The sequence below is a fragment of the Salarias fasciatus genome, chromosome 3 (assembly GCF_902148845.1).
Source record: "Salarias fasciatus chromosome 3, fSalaFa1.1, whole genome shotgun sequence".
In the NCBI taxonomy this organism is placed as follows: Eukaryota; Metazoa; Chordata; class Actinopteri; order Blenniiformes; family Blenniidae; genus Salarias; species Salarias fasciatus.
In genome coordinates this window covers 20336898-20353004 of record NC_043747.1, presented here as the reverse complement: position 1 = coordinate 20353004, position 16107 = coordinate 20336898, and the positions used below count along the sequence as shown (strand labels likewise).

At 44.5% G+C, this 16107-nt stretch overlaps 2 protein-coding genes across 6 annotated transcripts; one reads left to right on the top strand and one right to left on the bottom strand.

The window, feature by feature from the left end:
- Positions 1 to 1301: 1301 nt before the first annotated feature.
- On the bottom strand, positions 1302 to 3679 carry LOC115382267 (uncharacterized). The gene is made up of 4 exons (XM_030083971.1): positions 3154 to 3679; positions 2957 to 3057; positions 2423 to 2575; positions 1302 to 1876 (listed from the first exon to the last, which is right to left on the bottom strand). Exons 1-4 carry the CDS (start codon positions 3677 to 3679, stop codon positions 1370 to 1372), a joined length of 1287 nt encoding a protein of 428 aa, XP_029939831.1. The 3' UTR covers positions 1302 to 1369.
- A 3088-nt stretch (positions 3680 to 6767) lies between these two features.
- Positions 6768 to 15896, top strand: LOC115385838 (ubiquitin carboxyl-terminal hydrolase 47-like). 5 transcript variants are annotated; one of them, XM_030087916.1, is made up of 12 exons: positions 6768 to 6944; positions 9280 to 9372; positions 9461 to 9566; positions 9808 to 9917; positions 10001 to 10071; positions 10152 to 10277; positions 10460 to 10555; positions 10685 to 10813; positions 10896 to 11041; positions 14033 to 14070; positions 15225 to 15256; positions 15339 to 15896. In XM_030087916.1, the coding sequence occupies exons 2-12, from the start codon at positions 9297 to 9299 to the stop codon at positions 15480 to 15482; spliced, it is 1074 nt and encodes a 357-aa protein (XP_029943776.1). In that variant the 5' UTR covers positions 6768 to 6944; positions 9280 to 9296; the 3' UTR covers positions 15483 to 15896. The 5 variants fall into 5 exon arrangements, with proteins under 5 accessions (XP_029943776.1, XP_029943777.1, XP_029943775.1 ...); XM_030087917.1 differs by lacking the exon at positions 6768 to 6944 and adding an exon at positions 8844 to 8964; XM_030087915.1 differs by lacking the exon at positions 6768 to 6944 and having other exon boundaries at positions 9241 to 9372; positions 10896 to 11015.
- Positions 15897 to 16107: the final 211 nt, after the last annotated feature.

Genomic DNA, 16107 nt, shown 5'->3' with positions numbered 1-16107 from the left:
AGGAGTATTTTGTCCACTTTCGTCAGTCCGGCTCTGTTTCCTCTTCACCTCCAGCAGCTGAGCTAAGCTAAGTACGATGCTAACAGCTGGGATCCAGCTGCTGGACGCACAGACAGAAATAAGGTATTTATGAGCTAATCTCACTTTGTAAATGATAGGGATAGGGCGCGGCTCCAAAATCTTCAGAGTATTCCTATACTACTATATATATACTACATATATATATATTTATATATATATGTATGTATGTATATATGTATATACATATATATGTATGTATATGTATACACATATGCAATTAAAATGTGTTCCTAAATCTCAAAAAGTCTGTAACTCAACTCAACTCAACTCAACTTTATTTATACAGCACTTTAAAAACAACTGCAGCTGGCACAAAGTGCTGTCCAAAGTCACAAGATAGAAGTGCAAGTGCAAGAATAAAATCCAGTAAGAACAAAGAAAACAAACAAAAAAAACAAACAACAAAAAAGAGACATTTAAATAAACAATAAAAAAATCAAGGGCGGAGTCTCAGACTGAGTCAAAAGCCAGTGAATAAAAATGCGTTTTAAGATCTTTCTTAAAAATGGACAGCGAGGGGGCCTGCCTAATGCACAGTGGCAGCTCATTCCACAGCTTGGGGGCCACAACAGAAAAAGCTCTGTCCCCTCTGAGCTTACGTTTGGACCTCGGCACCTCCAGGAGCAGCTGATCAGCTGATCTGAGGCACCGAGCAGGAGTTTACAGGTGAAGCAGCTCAGAGAGGTGAGGCGGGGCAAGACCATTCAGAGATTTAAAAACAAATAAAAGAACCTTAAAATGGACTCTAAAATGCACAGGTAGCCAGTGGAGGGAGGCCAGGATGGGAGTGATGTGCTCCCTCTTCCGTCCTCCAGTCAGTAGTCGCACTGCAGCATTTTGGACCAACTGGAGACGTGCGAGGGACGACTGGCTGACTCCAACATCAAGTACATTACAGTAATCCAGCCGAGATGTAATAAAGGCATGGGTTACTGTTTCAAAGTGCTCATGTGCAAGAATAGATTTCACTCTGGCCAACTTCCTGAGGTAGAAGAAGCTGGACTTAACCGCTGCGCTTATTTGTGAATCTAGTTTAAAATCACTGTCCATTTTAAAACCCAGATTTAAAACAGTCGCCTTCATATGTGGAGTCAAGAGGCCCAAGTCAGCTCGCGGAGGTTCACAGGAGTCACTGGGACCAAACACAATAACATAACCATCACGTTTCCATGACTATGCAAGACGACAACAAGAGCAGCATCGTGTTACCATGACTACAGATTAAATGCAGCATTTTGTTGAAAGTGTCATGTTCAATATATGGATCAACTGACATTGGCGGACAGAGCTAAATCTCCGGAAGATTACTGAGAGCTGGATCACGAGCAGAACTTAATCTAAGCAATTTTCCCACTTCAGGTATGGAGGTCTGTCTTGGGGCCACGCCACTGGAACAAAGGTTATAAGCGTTACTTGTCTTCCAGCAGATATTTTTGTTCTTCAGACACACGAAGCAGAAAACCTCCCTGCATCGAGCACAAGCCAAGAATTTGCACCTGGCTTTGTCGTGACCCAGCAGGAAGCCACAGGAGGGACAGGCCCGGATGGAGGGGCAGCCGGTGACCCCCTTCACGTCTAAGAAGGTCATGTCTGGACAGTTCTTCAGAGTCTCCAGGGGCTTATTGAAGCAGTCTTTGTTGTCACAGCAGTCTGTACGTGGCGACGGGCCTCGCCACTCTCTCAGGCACTGCCAGCAGAAGAAGAAAGGTCTTCCGCGGTCATTGGTGCACACTGTGCACTTAACACAGAGGTTGGTCAAATCACTCCTTGTTGCTGTGGATTTGCAGCCAGGACACTGAAGAGGGAAAAGAAATGTGTGTTAATGCAGACATTTCCCAACATGGAGTCCAGCTTCTTGATATGTTTGAGATCCAGCAGTGTTACGGCTTCACTGTCATGTTTTGCTCAGTGGTCTGGTGACTTTACTAGTCATGGTGTCGATCAATCAAATAATTACTAAATAAGATTATTTAAGAATGGAAACTGTTAAAAAAAAAAAAAAGCCAAAACTGAGCAAAATAATACAAAACACTGAAAAACTATTAGAATAGAATTTCCCTCTGGGATCAAATCAAATCAAACTTTATTTATAACGCAGTTTTCATATTAAAAAAAAACAACACAAGGTGCGTTGCAGTATTAAAAACAAAATCAATATAAAATAACACATAGCTACATGTTCACCAGTCTGACTCCATTCAGAAATGTTGTTACTGAAAATCTCCTGCTTCTCACAGCAAATCTGGAGTAAAATATTGTATAATTTCTGGCTGAAGTTGGTGTCATTATAAGATAGAAATAATAACATTTGAGTGAATGTGGAAGGTGAAGAGATACTCACTGATTTGACGTTGAATAAGTCCTTGATGTTATTGAATAATTTGTTTTCAAAGTAGTCAATTTCTTCAGTGGTCAGAAGAGCCATTCGACGGACCTCCTCATAGGACCACTCAACATCACAGTCAGGCATCCCACACACAAAGACTCTGTCTCCCTTCAAAGGTCAGAGAAGAAAAGAAAATCACCCATAAAAGGTCAATGAAAAAGAAAGACTTAAACCTTTATTACCGGGAGTAATCTTCCTTAAGTTCTTTTTCACCTCTGTCTTCTTTCAATGTATAGTTTGTTTCAATTTTCATCTTGTATTATATTTTAATGTGGCTTTATTGGACTTTTTTTAAACTAATTTTTAACTTACATTTTTTCATTTAATTGGGCTCTTTATATAGGACAAGAGCATGAAGAAGGTAAAGTTATCAATGTGGATTAATAAAGGATTTAAGGTGGACTGGTGGTAAACAAAGGGTTTAAGGTGGACTGGTGGATTAATAAAGTGTTTAAGGTGGACTGGGAGTGACCTGAACCTTGGACAGACCTGGTCCAGCTGCCGGCGGCACCAGTTGGTGAGAGACGTCGGGGTGACGACGTGACCACAAGACATCAGAGCTCTGGGAGACTGAAAGTTGTCCAACTCAACTGTGAATGATGAAGGGATGTCAGAGAAAAACAGTCCAGAGTGTTAGACTGACACAGAGTGGACACCATGAAGTCTTCTACCCACTGAGGACTCACAGTCTAGTTGATCTTCTTCATCCACGATGATCAGAGTCGGATCGTTCGGGTCGTAGCGCTTCTCCTCTGGTGTGGATTCTCTCTCTTTCCTGCTTTCCTCCTGCCTGCTCTCCCTGTATCCCCTCTTCTCTGAGTCTCCTCTCCGTCTCAAGACCCTCTCAATTTCTTGGATCATTTCCAGCTGCAGAAGCAGAACTCTCATCTTCTCCAACTCCTCCTCGGTCTCACGCAGGTCGAGGATCTTCTTCTCTTCTCTGGGTTTCTCTATTTTCACCTGAAGTTCCTTTTCTGCAGGTGAGTCTCTCATTACGTCTTGATGTTGGAGTCTGAGCGGGTTCTCCATGTTCCTGCTGCTGCTGCTGTTTGTCTTATCCTCCTGGCTTTCTTTGCTTCCCTGCTGCTCGCTCCCTCTGGATCCCATCTTCTCCGACTCCTCCTCGGTCTCACGCAGGTCGAGGATCTTCTTTAGTTCTCTGGGTCTCTGTACGTTTGCCTGAAGTTCATCTTTTGCAGGAGAGTCTCTCATTACGTCTTGATGTTGGAGTCTGTGCAGGGTCTCCATCTTCCTGCTGCTGCTGCTGTTTGTTTGATCCTCTTTGTTTTCTTTGCTTCCCTGCTGCTTGCTCCCTTTGGAACCCATCTTCTCTGAGTCTCTTCTCTCTCGGAAGATCCTCTCGCCTTCACATCGGAGCAGAGATGAACAGAAATCAGGTTTTACAAGCCTCACAGGTTTACAAGCCTCACAAGTTGAAATTCCCTAAACTGCCAATCGCTTGTCTTCGCTTGATCACATGACGATATTATAAGATGGGTGTTCCCCACAATAAAACAAAACAGAAAGCAAAATCTTATGAACTGTTTTCTTTCTGCTTGTACAAATGAAGTATAAACAGCTCTCCTGAGCAGTGATGATTGACAAACTCCAGCAGGAAGATGGAGAACCTGCTCAGACTTGAACATCAACACATAATGAGAGACTCACCTGAAAAAAGGGGATGTCAGGTGAAAGTACATGGACCCAGAGGAGAGAAGAAGATCCTCCACCTGTGTGAGACCGAGGAGCAGTTAAAGAAGATGACAGTACTGCTTCTGAAGAAGAAAATCATTCAACAACTCAGCATCAATAAGTCTTTATTTAGTAGCCAGTAAACTCGCTTCACTGCTAGTTAAAGCAGGAACTGCTGCTGTAACCAAGCACTAGTTTTAGTCTCCAGTAGTTCAGTGTGAGTGAAACCAAATCATCCACCTCATGAACCAACAAAGATAAACCACTACTGTTAGCAGTAGCTATAACTAGTATCTCTAACCTCTAACTTCACTAACCAGTAACTAGTACCTCCAGTGGTAAACAACAGAGAACTGTGACAGTAGTTATTCTCCAGGACAAATGTCTCATCCCATTGTGTCTTCAGGCGGCGACGTCCGGCTGGTCTTCAAGGCGGAGACGATGGAGGAATCAGCCATGTTGTCCACTTACAGCATCAAGCACATGTCCACCACTCACACGCTGCTGGTGCTGCCCGGAGGTCACTGATGTGCTCAGAACCTGGAGGAGGGAAAAGATGCAGAGTCTGGACTCCAGACAGGAACCAGAAGCAACAAAACCACGGACTTCACGAGAAGATGTGTTTGTTGTCAACAAATATATTGACTTGTTTAAAATGTTTTTTTTTTTTTTGGATGACTTGTTTATAAAGTTTACTGGAATGTTATTTCACTGTGTCTCTGACATTTAACCAGAATTCCCTGATATGTTAAAGCGACACTAAGGAACTTTTCAACCTTAATAAAACACTTTAATATCTTTTGTGATGATACATCGACTTACAACTAGTTGAATGGCCCCTCTGTCACGGCCTGAGGGCATCAGTATTGCTTTCACTTGGACTATGCAACTGCGAGGAGGGTGGTAGGAACCCTGCACACGAAAAACTCCAAATGTGTAAACTGCTTTACGGCATGCGTCACATCATGATATAACATTGTTTCGCCACCATTAGATTCATTACCTCGTCGCTAGCCATCCTTCCCACAGCCACTGGAAACAAATGTAGGCGAGTTCAGTCCAACAGCATTCGACCAGGAGTAGTATTTTACGACACCACATGCTAGTCCTCAAGGGAACTGTAGTATTCGTTCAGGCAAAACACTACCGCTTTTGTCCACTGGCGCTGCCAAAATCAATGAAAACTGAAAGTTCCTTAGTGTTGCTTTAAGTTTTTTCTTTTTAAAAAAAAAATCAAAATAAAGATACACTTTAACACCAAACACAGTCAGTTCAATACATTTTTACAGGGAAATATCCAAGAAATAGCATGACAACAGTTTCACTCTTGGTTATTTATAAATGGAAGTGCTTCTATTACCGGAACGGGCAGCTTGGAGAATGTTGTTTGTCAAACTTAGACGACATGAAACATCAGAGGAGTTAACCTGGGCAACACCCTGCTGAGTGTCGTGTGATATTAAAAAGATGAAAATCAAGAAATTTGAATAAGAATAAGAGTAATAAAAAGAGTGAAACACGAATAAAAGCAATGCAGAAACGCATAAATAGTTACGTTTCACTGAAGAGAAGAAGTTGCTGAAGGAAATGCAAATAATCCAGCAACACTAATCCAGCTGAGAAATCTATTCATGATCATCAGTACAAGAATTCTGGACAGCAGCAGAAATGAATGACAATGTTTCTACAAAATATCCTGCAAATCCAAGAGGATCGGGCTTTAGGTGGAATTAGCACTTATGTTTGAACTGCTTTATGGTTGGAAAACATTAAAATAGCCTGGGTTAAGTTTACATTTTAGATTTTAAGATTAATCCAGTCAAACCATTTCTTTAGTTCTTCTCCTCAAAATTTCCTATAAAACTAAACCTGAATCATAAATTCTTGTGTCATCTGCAAACAAAACCAGTCTGAAAATGCTAGAAACTCTCCAGATGTCAAGTTTGGGAGCCTGTACCGACTCTCTGAACCTCATATAATACATGTGAGAAATAATTTACCTTGTATGGATGTTTTGATCGGTTTGGTTAAAACTTGATCTGAAGTTTCGGGTTCATGCAGACACCAGTCTGCTCATCTATCCAGGGCAGAGGCGACTGAAAATCTTCAAATCAAGCCAGTTGGGCTTGGGATTGATCCAAAAAACAGACATAAACGTATTATCTGCATATGAGGTGAGGAAGAAGAAGAACAGCTCTCTGCCAGACACTCAGCTCATTTGTGGTAACAATACTTCTTGGTAATAAATCTGACTGTGTTGAAAAGCTTTGTTCATTTCTTTCAAACAGGTGAAGCATTTGTCAGTCACGTGCATTTTTACAGGAACCTGCCGTTCCCTTCCTGCCAGTCACATTTGCAGCTGTGGGGAATTTCTGCTCTGGTTGTTTTGATGAAGCTCTGAGGTGCTTTCACTGCTGTATGAAGGATTAACTAAAGAATGTGGTGCTGCCACTTGCAGGGCTCCGCCCAGATAATCACACAGGTACCGAGAAATCAATTCTCCTCACATCATTCCTGGTCCTGGAAGTTTCCTCCCTCGGTCTTAAACATGTCAATAGAGTCATTCCACAGACGAAGCCATCACCTCCACTCTGCACTCCAGTCTGTTTTTCTGTGTATCTGTGACACTCTGCTGACACCTGGATAGAGATACCGGTGCGTCCGGTACAGGACCACCAGGTTCCTGTGCAGCTGCTTCTTCTATCTATCTATCTATCTATCTATCTATCTATCTATCTATCTATCTATCTATCTATCTATCTATCTGCTCAGTGATCAGCAGTCGGTAAGTTGTGTTATTCTTTTTTCAGCTGCAGTTTAGTTTCACTTTGAGAAAACTGTTTTTGACTGTTTTTGACTTTGCATTGGACTTCAAAGTCATTACTTTTGTATATGTATCTTTATTTGCTTAAACAGCAATGACATTTTTTTTTTAAATTTCAGAACAGACTTTGAAGTGTTGATGAGAGTCTATTGCAAATATTTAAAATGCACATCTTGAAATGCAAACAACATGACAAGCTGTCATTCCATTTATTTTTAAATTTCTCAGCAATACAGACATTGCAAACATACATTTAAACAAAATCTTAAAAGATATTTAAAATGTTAATTAGAAGGTACAGACTACTTGAAATATTAATATTTTATATTATCTAAAAGCAACGTTTTGGTTTTATATTATATTATATTATATTATATTATATTATATTATATTATATTATATTATATTATATTATATTATATTATATTATATTATATTTGAAATATACATGAAAAAATACAGACAACATTGCAGGGTTATATTCTTTTATTCTTTTTCCATTAATTTTTGCATGTTGTTCTCTTTTTCTTAGTTTAAGAATGTTTTCATGTAGTGAAGCTGCTGTCGTGTCTCACATTGTACACACTGCAAACAAATCTCTTACAGTTTTTCTCCATTGGTTTGGCTCATTTCTTGAAACTGAAATTACATTTTCAAAACTCAAAGATCATTTGGCAAAATAGTCTTACAGTTCAGCTCAACACCATAGTTCACTTGCAAAAGCTCATCTCTCTCCCAAAACTGTTCACAGATGTTTCAAAGCTACATTTCTTTCCCATATAAACAGTCAGAGCCTCCAAAATGTAAAGATCCTTCTCAACAATTTTAGCTCATTTCTCAAAACAGACCAGACGTTCTCAATTCTCTTGGCTCTCTTGTCAAAAACAACCTGGACAGTTCAGCAAAACACCACCGTTCACCTGTCAGAGATCAGATCTCTGCCAAAATAGTTCACTCAGGTGGAAAAACTAAATTTCTTTCTCAAACCAATGGTCAAGGTCCTCAAAATTCTTTGTCCTTTTGGCATCGTGTGAGCACTGACAGTCAAAATGTTTAGGTTTTTTGTCATCAAGGGCAGAGGACCACTGAAATATTCCTCATCTACCTTTCTGCCTGGGTCCTGTCCTTCATTCACAGTGATTCCTGTGATAGTTTTTATTTTCTTCTTTGGGTTTTTTAGCTAACAGAAAATATTGTATAAAAGAAAATGAAGACAAAAAGCATTTTACAGTAAGAACAACCTTCAAGTTCTGATTCACACATTGCTCTCATACCTCCAAGGAAACTGTCATAATTTTTCTTCACACACAGAACAAATTCCATCCATCGGAGTTCAATATACTGCAAAATAAAAACAAAGAAAAAAAAACTAGCAAAAAAAAGGGAAAATTGTATGTAGCCCACAGTACTGTAAATGAAGCTGGAGTTTCAAAGCTCACTTCTTCACCGGTGTCCCTCCTCATCCTCCTGACTGTCCTCCTCACCTTCATGCTAACACATCCATGTCTGGTCTTCATGGTATTGATGTGTGTTTTTGACTAATTTTGACAGTTGAACAGATGATTTTGCAGGAGGTGACTGATACAATGAAATGGTGCCGATATGTTTTGGAGAGAACAACCATTAGACTGAGAGTCGATCAATCAGTTTAGATCGACATGACCTATTCACTTGGGAATTGTGCTAAATCTATTCTTACTGTACTTAATCATTTGCAAAGATTTTCTGAGACATTGAGACATGTACTAAGACATTTGCAATGTGATGACATGAATGAGAAATACCGTTCTGTTTGTGAGCAGTTACAGGGTAGTTTGGAGATTTGTCCATGTTGTTTTGAAAATGTAATTTCGGTTTCAAGAAATGAGCCAAACCAAAGGAGAAAAACGGTAATACATTTACTCCAACACACAATTGAAGAAGCAGTGAAACCAGAGTGACACATGAACATCTTGGTACTGCCCCCTGCAGGAGGTCAGAGGTACTGTCTGCTTCACTCTGCTTTCTCACAGCACTTTGATGGCAGATCAACAAGAATTAAAAAAACATCTATGGAATTTGTTTATTGATGTCTGAATTAATAGACTCTATAATCATCTGAAATAAACACAGAAGGTTTGTAGGGCTGTTTTAATGAACTGATACAGATTTAAGAGCCTTTTCTGGCTCAATGTGGAAGACGGTTTTCAAAGTGAAATTAAGTTCTTGTATTCACATTTTCTAAAACTGAGAATGACCGTCGGTGGAGAGGTGGACTGGAAAACCAGCATGTTTTGTAACATGAGGACTCTTGTAGGAGACTTAAGAAGTAATATGGTGAGGTACAGACAAATAAACCTGGGGGAGGTGAAAACAGAAGAGATGGAGAAAAGGAACATCTATAAAAGAGGTGAAGTAAAGATTTGATTTCATGTAACAGTGGCGCCTGATCTTTGCATTCGGATCTGGAAATAAACAACAAATGTGTTTGTTTAAAGAAACTCAGCCATTCAGACCCCGTCACCCACTGATCAACCAGGGAGCCACATGTTATCTGAGCAGCATCCTGCAGGTTCTCTTCATGACCCCTGAGATCCACCACAGGTATGAAGAGCTGTCTTCTCTGTGCTGCCTTTCACTCTACACACTTTTTAAGAAGTTCAAAATATATATTCAATGCCATGTGGGTATGCTGCTGAGTTTACTGATGATAGAGTGAATCAACACTGCCCCCTAGTGTACAGATACTGCACACATTGACGGCAATTAATAAAACCTTCTGGTGCAAAATACAATCAAATAAAAAGAAAATGAGTGGTGAATAAAAACTTTCTCCCCTGTAAAGGTTGAATCCATCAAACACCTTAGATCAGCAGCTAGAACTCACCTTCAATAACCTGAAAGAAGGATCATGTGGAACAGAAAACATCACAGACAGTCTGGGCATAAAGAACGGTACGTCGACCACTTAACAGCACAAGGAAACAACAAAGAGAAACATCAATAGGACTCATCCTGTGCTTTATTTTCATGTGCAGTTTATCAACAGCGAGACGCTGCTGAATGTCTGGAGAGGATTTTGAATGAAGTCAGTCCTGAGGCCTCGCAGGTGAGCACCTCTGAACTGCAGCGGCTGCATCCAGGAGGGTCAGTGTGACGGCTGCTTTCAGCCCACTGCTGTGTGTGCAGGTTTTCAAAGGCCAGCTGAAAGACACTACAAGATGCTCCAATGGTCACATGATCATTGAAGAGACCAGTCCTTTCTTCACCCTGCCACTGTCGCTCCAAGGCGGACATGAAGCACCCTGCAGCCTGGTGAGAAGCAGCCAGCGCTGCTGGTTAGATGGTTTGTTGATTACTATCCAGCAGTTCCTGTCTGGTTTTACTCTTGTTACCAGAGGGAGGCGACGCCTCAGTCCCCAGAAAAACAATACACAAACGCAATGTTTGTTTATTCATTCATTTAATAAGTATTTAACTGTGTGTGTGTTTTGCAGAAGACCAGTTTCAGTGAGTTTTTCCTCAGGACAGAACACACTGGAGACGACATGGTGTACTGCACAGAATGCAGCCGGAAGACAGAGGGGAGCAGTGTGAGTTCTCCTGCATCAGCTGTACAGGACTGATAAAACCTTCAGTTTGTTATTGGAAATGTTGTTTGTACCACTGAGTTCATGCAATGAATCCTCTCTCTGTTTGTTGGACTTGTCTTTGCTCTGTAGGGATACGAGATGGTGGACTTTCCTCAAATCATGACTCTTCTCCTCAAGAGGTTTTACTTTGACTTCAACACCATGTCAGACATGAAGTCAAACTGCTGTGTGGAAGTGCCGTTTAAAATCCAAGCCATGGCAAGCAGAGGACTCCTGAAACACATTCTTTCCATTTAAAAACAGAAGGTATTTTCACTGATCTTCCTCTGTGTCGTGTCAGAATAAGAGCTACACCCTGTACGGGATGGTGAATCACATGGGCAGTCTCGGAGGTGGACACTACACCGCCACCGTCTGGAGCAGGGAGAACAACACCTGGTACCACTGTGACGACGCTCAGGTGACTGAGGTGCACAGAGATCAAAAGTTACGAATGTAACTACGGTTCTATGAATCTCGGATGACCGTCCGGAGGTGGTGCATAAAGCACTGGAATGTTCCCTTCGTGCATGCGCAGTTTGAGTATGTATACCAACAAACGTCACTCGTGACTACCCGGGTAACCCCGGAACCGTATAAATACCGGTTCCCTGACCCGGAATCGGCTCCTACGGAATCTTCTCGCGTAACCACGAGGATTCCGAGTGACAGAGTGCTCTGGCGGTCATCCGGGATTCATAGAACCGTAGTTACATTTGTAACTTTCGTTCTATTTCATCCCTACTGACCGGCAGAGGCGGTGCTTAAAGCACTGGAATGACGTATGCCAACTTGGTCACGAGGAATCCCAGAGACTGAAAAGCCTCTGCAGGGCCCAGTACCAACCGCAGTGGATGCGGAGGCACAATGGCCAACCTGCAGGACCTGGAAAAGGTGTCAGGCATCGTCCCAACGGCGTCAGCCCATAGCCCGCCCAGGAGCACCCCCATCAGGGCGACCCCTGGCGTGGACACCGCCCTGGTGGAGTGGCAATGCACACCCTTGGACAGAGGCCGCCCTGCGGCCCGATAGAACAGCAAATGGCGTCCACAACCCAGCGGGACAGGCACTGCCTGGAAAGAGCAGAGCCCCGAGTGGGGGGTGTGCAAATAGCACCCAGCAGGCAGTAGGACAACAACGATGCAGTAAGCTAAGGGAAGGCAGCCCACGCCGCCTGCACAGCAAATGCTAACCACCGGCCAGGGTCCCAGCAAAGGCCACGTCGAGGAGAGGTAATGGTTGCCCAGCAGCTCCCTCCTTCAACAGCCTCCAAAGTGGCACCACCCAACAGCAGTGGGGGCGAGTATCGCACACCCGCCACAAACAGTGAAGGGGGGAAACTGTGGGGAAGGGGGCGTATGCCGCCTGCGAAGCAACGCAAAACACCAGGCCATCCAGGAAGGGAAACTCAACAGCTCCTCCCACCGTCTGCCACCGCGCCACCCAACAGCCAGGGCGGGTGCATGCAATAGGCCAGCACAATGGTAGCGTGAGCAGCTGAGGGATGCTTTAGCCGGCCCCACATCTGGCATATGCTCCAGGCCAGCCGCAGCCGCGCCAGGCACAGCAGCCAGAGTACACCTCCCGGCTCTCAGAAGGGGGGAGGGTGGGGGGCACCTCCAGCAGCAGAAGAGACCAGTGCCCGCCAGCCAGCCAGCCCGCTGCGCCCAGGGCATGTAGCCACTGGCCATGCACAGGTTGTACAACAGCGCCTCCCTGACGAGAACAGGACAAAGACAACTGGGACAGTGGTCGCGGCCATCATCCGCCTGTACGGGGGCTCCCCAGGCAATACCGCGGTGAGAGCTGTCCAAACACGCAGCTCTCCCACCTCATATCACATCCTGTCCATGGAGGTTGAGGGAAGGGGCAACTAAACCAGACACCATCCACGGCCAGCAGAGAGAGCGGCCACCAGGCGACTGCTCCCTCTCTCCTCCTGCCTGACCGCACTGCCGCGCGCACGCAGCCGGTCAGAATAATGGCAGCGCAGAAGCTGAGGGAAGGGGGCGTACGCCGCCTGCACAGCAACTGCAACTGAGCCCGTCGGAGGACTGGGAGCCTGGAGTAGGAGATGCTAGCGCGGTAAGCCGAGGGAAGGGGGCATACGCCGCCTGCACGGCAAACGCGGAGTGTGAAGCTAGCAGCCGGGCAGCACCACAATGGACGGCCCCACCCCAGTAGCATGCATGCCCACGGTCCGGAGGAGGGGCATGCGGGCCTCAAATAACAGAGATACACCCCTGGCCTGCACACTACAATAAAGACGCCAGAGAAGCTATGAGCGGAGAAGGAGCGCGGAGCACCCTCCGCCTGCTAGCGGAGGCGTCCCCCTTCGGAGCGGGGGTGCACGTGATACCTAGAGCATGCAGTAGCTGGGGTATGCGGGGGCTGTGCCTTCTGCCCGCAACACACATCACTGACTGGCTGCTCAGCCAAGATACACGCTAGCGGCCGCATGCTAGCGGCTCGCATCACCAGGCCACCGCAGTGGCAGCGGGAAGGGTGGGCCCCGCCCGCCTGCTAGCAGCTGCGCCACCTGAGCAGCTGATATGTAACAATCAGAAAGAACGCAGCGGCCGGTGGAAGAGGAGGCTGATCCCCCGACACACAACACACCTCACTGACTAGCCGCCTAGCTGAGCTAGCGCCGAGCTAGCGCCGCGCTCTGCGGCAGCGGGGCGGGGGCACCCCGCACGCTGTAGCGATGCTCATCGGCGCACTCAGAAGCCGAGCCAGCGGCCTCGGCGAGCCCTGCACGGCGGGGGCTCAAAGCGGCTTAACAACAGTCAGAAGCACAGCATCGCACCAGCCAAATCGCTTCCTGAAGCCGGGCCAGGAACGCGAGCAGCGTCCCTGCGCCCCAAGCTACTACCGACCACGCCACACGGCCGCGGTCGTCATGTAAACAAGCCCGGGGGGAGCAGCCGCTCCCCCCATCACTCACCATGAAGAATAGTAGATTCATCAGCCTTACCGTCTGCCGGAGGTATGAATGAATCTCTCACCACAGGCGACGCGCAGTGCCGCAGAATCAGATGAACGGGACCGCAACACGTCACAGCCTTTGGAGGGCATAAAGCAGCTCTGACCTTGAAGGTCACAGGGCTCCCAGTGACGGTACATCACGACGCCGTACAGGCTCGTCCCGTCAGGTGTACACAAACTGAACGCGAGAAGAAAAAAGGAGCCGATCCCGGGTCAGGGAACCGGTATTTATACAGTTCCGGGGTTACCCGGGTAGTCACGAGTGACGTTTGTTTGTATGCATACTCGAACTGCGCATGTGCGAAGGGAACATTCCAGTGCTTTAAGCACCGCCTCTGGCGGTCAGTAGGGATGAAATAGAGCTGTTTCAAACCATTTTGTGAGAGTTCTTATGAAACAAAAACATTATTTTGTTGATTATATGGATCTTTCTTTTGCTGCTGCTTGCAGGTGGAGCAACAGGAGTTTGGAAGCAATGAGACGTACAGGTATGTTCCCACAAAGTCTTTGGTTGTTTCTATAACCAACATTGCCAATCCCAATTCTACCCCTTACCTCTACCCCTTACCCCTACCCCTCAGCCCTTGGCCCTACCCCTATCACTCTCCTACCCCTTTTTGAATAGGGCTGAGGGCTAGGACTATCTTTGCAGCACTATGAATTGGGATACCCCTTGGCCCTTTAAGCCACGCCGCGCTCCTATAACAACAAAAAATTATGGATATTAGAAATGATAGAAATTACAATAGAAATTACTTTTATTTTTTAATAATGGTATTATTATTTACCTTATATTTATTTTTGAGGTTCTCCCACTTTTTTTGAAGCTTGCTAGGCTGTAACTTCCCCTTCCAAGCCATTTTATTTTATGAATTTCCTAAAGTAATACATATATGTTTATATAAACACGTTTTATTACTAACATATCAGTATCACTCAGACGAATAATATAATTTACTCCCAATGTGTTTTGGTGCTGTATTTTGATTTCAAAAACTTTTCTTCATTTTCACCTCTGAACTGAATCAGAAGTCGGGTTTCATCAGGGGTCCCTGTGTCAAACATATTACGTTAAAAACATGATAAAAGATTACGTTAATACAGTAATTAGTGCTCTTCAGAAGTTACAAATTTACGATCGGAAACGGTGCTACGCAGCGCTTAAACTGGGACACTGTCACGCTAGTATATCTATAAATTTCAGTGAAGCAAATGCACTTTTTATAGCTTTTTAAATAGTATACAGAAAGCAATCTTACATTTGTGCGACTCCGTGGAGGGAGGCATGTTGTTTTTTTCTGGCCAATGTGAAACTCCGCCTACCCCTATAGAGAATAGGGAGCATCGATGCAGACTTCGCTGAAAGGGGTGAAATAGCCCTTCCCCTTTCCCCTACCCCTATTCAAAAAGTAGAATTGGGATAGCCGTTAAGCCTCGTGAACGCGCATATCATAGGGGTAGGGGTAAGGGGTAGAATTGGGATTGGCCCTTAAAATAGTTTCTAAATGGTGACGTGTGACGCGTGTCATGTTTGAGTGCTGCTCAGCTATATTTGACTGAAGATAAAGTAGAGTTTGGATTAAACTACGAAACTCTAAAGGTGCATAATGCAACATTTAATCCATCTGTCTATGCTGAGCAGGTCCCGTTCTGCATATCTGCTCATGTACAGAGGTGAGTTGACAGAAGCATGAAGGAAATCATTCCAGACAGAAGTGATGGAGAGAGTCTGAATGTGTTTCTCATCTCTTTGAAGCTTCAGAGAGGCGGATCGAGGAGTTCATCGAAGAGGAGGACAAACCCAAACCCCACAAACAAAGATTCAGGAGGAGTCCCGTCTTCATCGGTCTTATTGTGTTTGGCTGCATTTTACTTGTGGTGCTTATTGTCCTATTTCTAGTGATCGGAGTCATGTGAAGGAGAACTGTTCGGAAACATGATTTCAGCTTTTAAATCAGAATTTGAGGAGCCAAGAGATTTCATACAATTACAGGATTCACTTTAATGTTGATGAGTTCATCACTGACAGCTCTGCTCTAGTAGATTTGAAATACATTTGTTTAGATATGGTGAAGCAGTTTTTAGTAATGTGGCAAAGCGGGGGATCTAAATATTATATAGATGTTGCCAGACAACGCCACCTGGGGAATTTCACCCCAGGAAATAAACTAAACTGTTAAAAAGGCTACAGAGGTTCGCCGGATGACAAAAAGGAGTTCAGAGGTTCCAGGTGAAAATAATTTATTCTATTCCTCGTTAAGTTCAGTTACATTCATTCAAGTTATTGTTTCAAACAAAAACACTTAATGGACAGGAGCGCGCGCATCATTTCGGTCCAAATTCCCGTGCGTGTTTGGGCTGGCCCACACCAACACGCCACCGTGCGGAGGACACAACACAGAATAACATTTAACATGGCAGCAGCTCCAGGACGGACAAACACAAGGACAAAGAACAAAGACAAAGAACAAAGACAAAGACAGCCGTGGTGTGTCTGCGCTGGAAACAGGGCTCGAACAGGGCAG